General features: G+C 49.5%; 1 protein-coding gene across 3 annotated transcripts in view; it reads right to left on the minus strand.

The window, feature by feature from the left end:
- The window catches only part of LOC147471005 (uncharacterized), an 18,510-nt gene that overhangs the window by 15,920 nt on the left and 90 nt on the right, over positions 1–2,500 (minus strand). For 2 of the 3 annotated variants that reach the window (XM_086541961.1, XM_086541960.1), the window contains exon 1: positions 2,059–2,500. This exon is cut by the window's right edge and continues 90 nt beyond it. In XM_086541961.1, coding sequence (XP_086398087.1) covers positions 2,059–2,450 — 392 coding nt within the window. In that variant the 5' untranslated portion in view covers positions 2,451–2,500. Of the gene's footprint in view, positions 1–1,940 lie in introns of all 3 variants that reach the window. The other variant, XR_015191389.1, reaches the window with a different exon arrangement.

Consider the following 2,500-nt stretch of genomic DNA (forward strand, 5'->3'; position numbering starts at 1 on the left):
TGATGTCTTTATTAAGTGCGCTCTCGAGCAAGGCAGAGAACCACTATATCCACATGCCACTCAATTTGCAGCCACGTGCACACAGCATTGCATCCGACACCGAGGGTCTACTTTTCACCGCTTAGTATGGTCCTGCGAGCGACGCGCCAGATCACGAGAGGCATCGGGCTGAATCTTATGCCGGGGAAGGTAATGAGGCCCAGCACACCTAACGCACTCACGAATCAGGTGTGCCAGGGAGATAGGCAATGGACGAGGAAGCGACGGAGCGAGAGGGGGGTGCACATAAACATGTACGAGGGATGGAAAAATGTACGAGGAAAGGAAACATGTCCGAGGGAAGGAGACGTTGAATAAGAGGCACGGGGAAAAAGGAAAACTGCGAGGCCCAAGGAAGAAAGAAGCGCTGCATTGCGACGGTGTTACCAGGAAATGAGGAAGCAAAGCGAGACAATCTTCTTGAAAGGGAAGAGGGGGAAGATGGCAGGAACGTCGACAAAAAAAAAGGCGAGACGAAAAGACATCTGGCTGAAATAGGGGACAGCGATACATAGAGATGAATCATGAAATAAAAAATAAGATAAAAAATGGTGGGACAAAAATAATTAGACGAAAGGCCGCAAGGGGGAAAAAAACATAAAGAGACACAGGTATCGGATGAAACACTTGAGCTAAGTCAACAGGAAGACTCGGGAGAACGCTGTAACAAGGAGAACATCGCGACAGACAGACAAAAAAATGGTGGTGCAGACGGGGAGTTTAATAAATAAAAAAGAGGGAGAAATAGTAGGAGCTAAAAAGTGGATACATAAAGAAAAGCACGAGGGTTGAGTTGACAGCGAAAACAAGGAGTTGACAAGCAGAGGGGCACATGTTAGACCACGAAGGACGTCTCACTGAGGAACAGGGGGATAATATGCGAACAAGGAAGAGGAGGAGGAGAAGCAGGAGGAGGAGGAGGAGGAGGAGGAGGAGGAGGAGGAGGAGGAGGAGGAGGAGGAGGAGGAGGAGGAGGAGGAGGAGGAGGAGGAGGAGGAGGAGGAGGAGGAGGAGGAGGAGGAAGCGGAAGAGGAATGGAGGTGAAAGAGGAGGGAGGGAAATGGGAAGAGGAAGAGGGAGAGAGGGAGCTGTAGAAAGACGAAAGAGGAAAGACGAGGAGGTAGAAAAGGAGAGACTTGGCAAGGAGCACGACCTCCGTGAACCTAGGAAGAGGAAAGAGGTCCATACATCAGGAATAAGTGACAATTATTCCGACAGACAGGTAGACAGAGTGAACACAGTGGCTAAAACAAGAGGTGAAATGAAGAGCCAGTCACATTTCGAAGAACACAATCTGATAAACACTAAAGGACGAGGAAACAAGAACACCAATAAGGAAGAGAAGACGAAAGGGAGCGACGAGTGGAGGACAGGGAAGACACAAAGACCTGACGAAGAACAAGGGACCGAAAGTCATTTAGCAGGAAAGGTGGGGGGGGGGAGGGGGGAGACATCTGGAACTTGCACGTCGTTGCTTCGCTTCGCCACAACACATCACAGACTCCTTGGTGCCGGCAGTCTGTCACGAGATACACACGAGATGTTTCACTTTAAATTCACTGCGGGATGCACTGGATGCTGCCAACTTCTGCACTGTTCACTGGGTCTGAGTTCGGTTTTCCTTGTTTGTTTTTGTTTTGTTTTGTTTTGTTTTTCGTTTTCTTTTTTTTTCTACTAAGCAGTCCTTTCCGTAAAACGGTAAACAAACGTAAAATAGGAAAATAATATGGAACAAAAAGAAACAAAAGACCACAAAACAAAATAGGTTTCTAAAAGTAGGACATTCTAACAGTAAAACAAAAACATTCCAACAATACTGCATAAAAAAACACGTTCAGAAATAAACGACACAAAAGACAAGAGAAAAAAAGGCGAAGGGGGGAGAATAAAAAAAATATTACATGGCAAAATAAAAATCTTTTCTTCACATCGCGCACGTATCAATCAGCGAACGGAGGCTTCGTCGCGCTGAGAGCCTCCTGACTTCACACTAGCTCAGCAGAGGCGCAGCGAGTGTACCTCAGAGCGCCAGAGGGTGACAGCGAAGAGCAGGGCGGTGTTCGCGACGGGTCAACACCGGGTGCCACGACTGTCTGGCCGCTCCCAATGCCGCCAGCCAGTGCCACACTGCTACCACGACTGCCACTACTACCACCACCACCAATAGCGCGGCCGTGCGTGAGTGTGTGTGTGTGTGTTTGGCTCCCCGTGCTTCCCCGCAACACGGCCGCACTCGCCCGCACGCCGTCCCCGCATTCGCACTCGCTCTTCCGCACTTCCTGACCCAACCCTTTCTCCCTCACCATACGCCATGGGTCCTCCGGCGTCGGGGATGCTAGCGTTGCAACTGACGGACTCGCGCGCGCATTCTCAGGCACTCTTAACAAGGGAGAATGAACAAGGCGATACATGCCTACGATAAGATGCCTTTCTTACGATAAGGTTACACTTCAGTTTCACC

This window comes from Penaeus japonicus, unplaced genomic scaffold, assembly GCF_977035675.1.
Source record: "Penaeus japonicus unplaced genomic scaffold, GWHDUDI00000001_assembly GWHDUDI00000011, whole genome shotgun sequence".
Classification (NCBI taxonomy): Eukaryota; Metazoa; Arthropoda; class Malacostraca; order Decapoda; family Penaeidae; genus Penaeus; species Penaeus japonicus.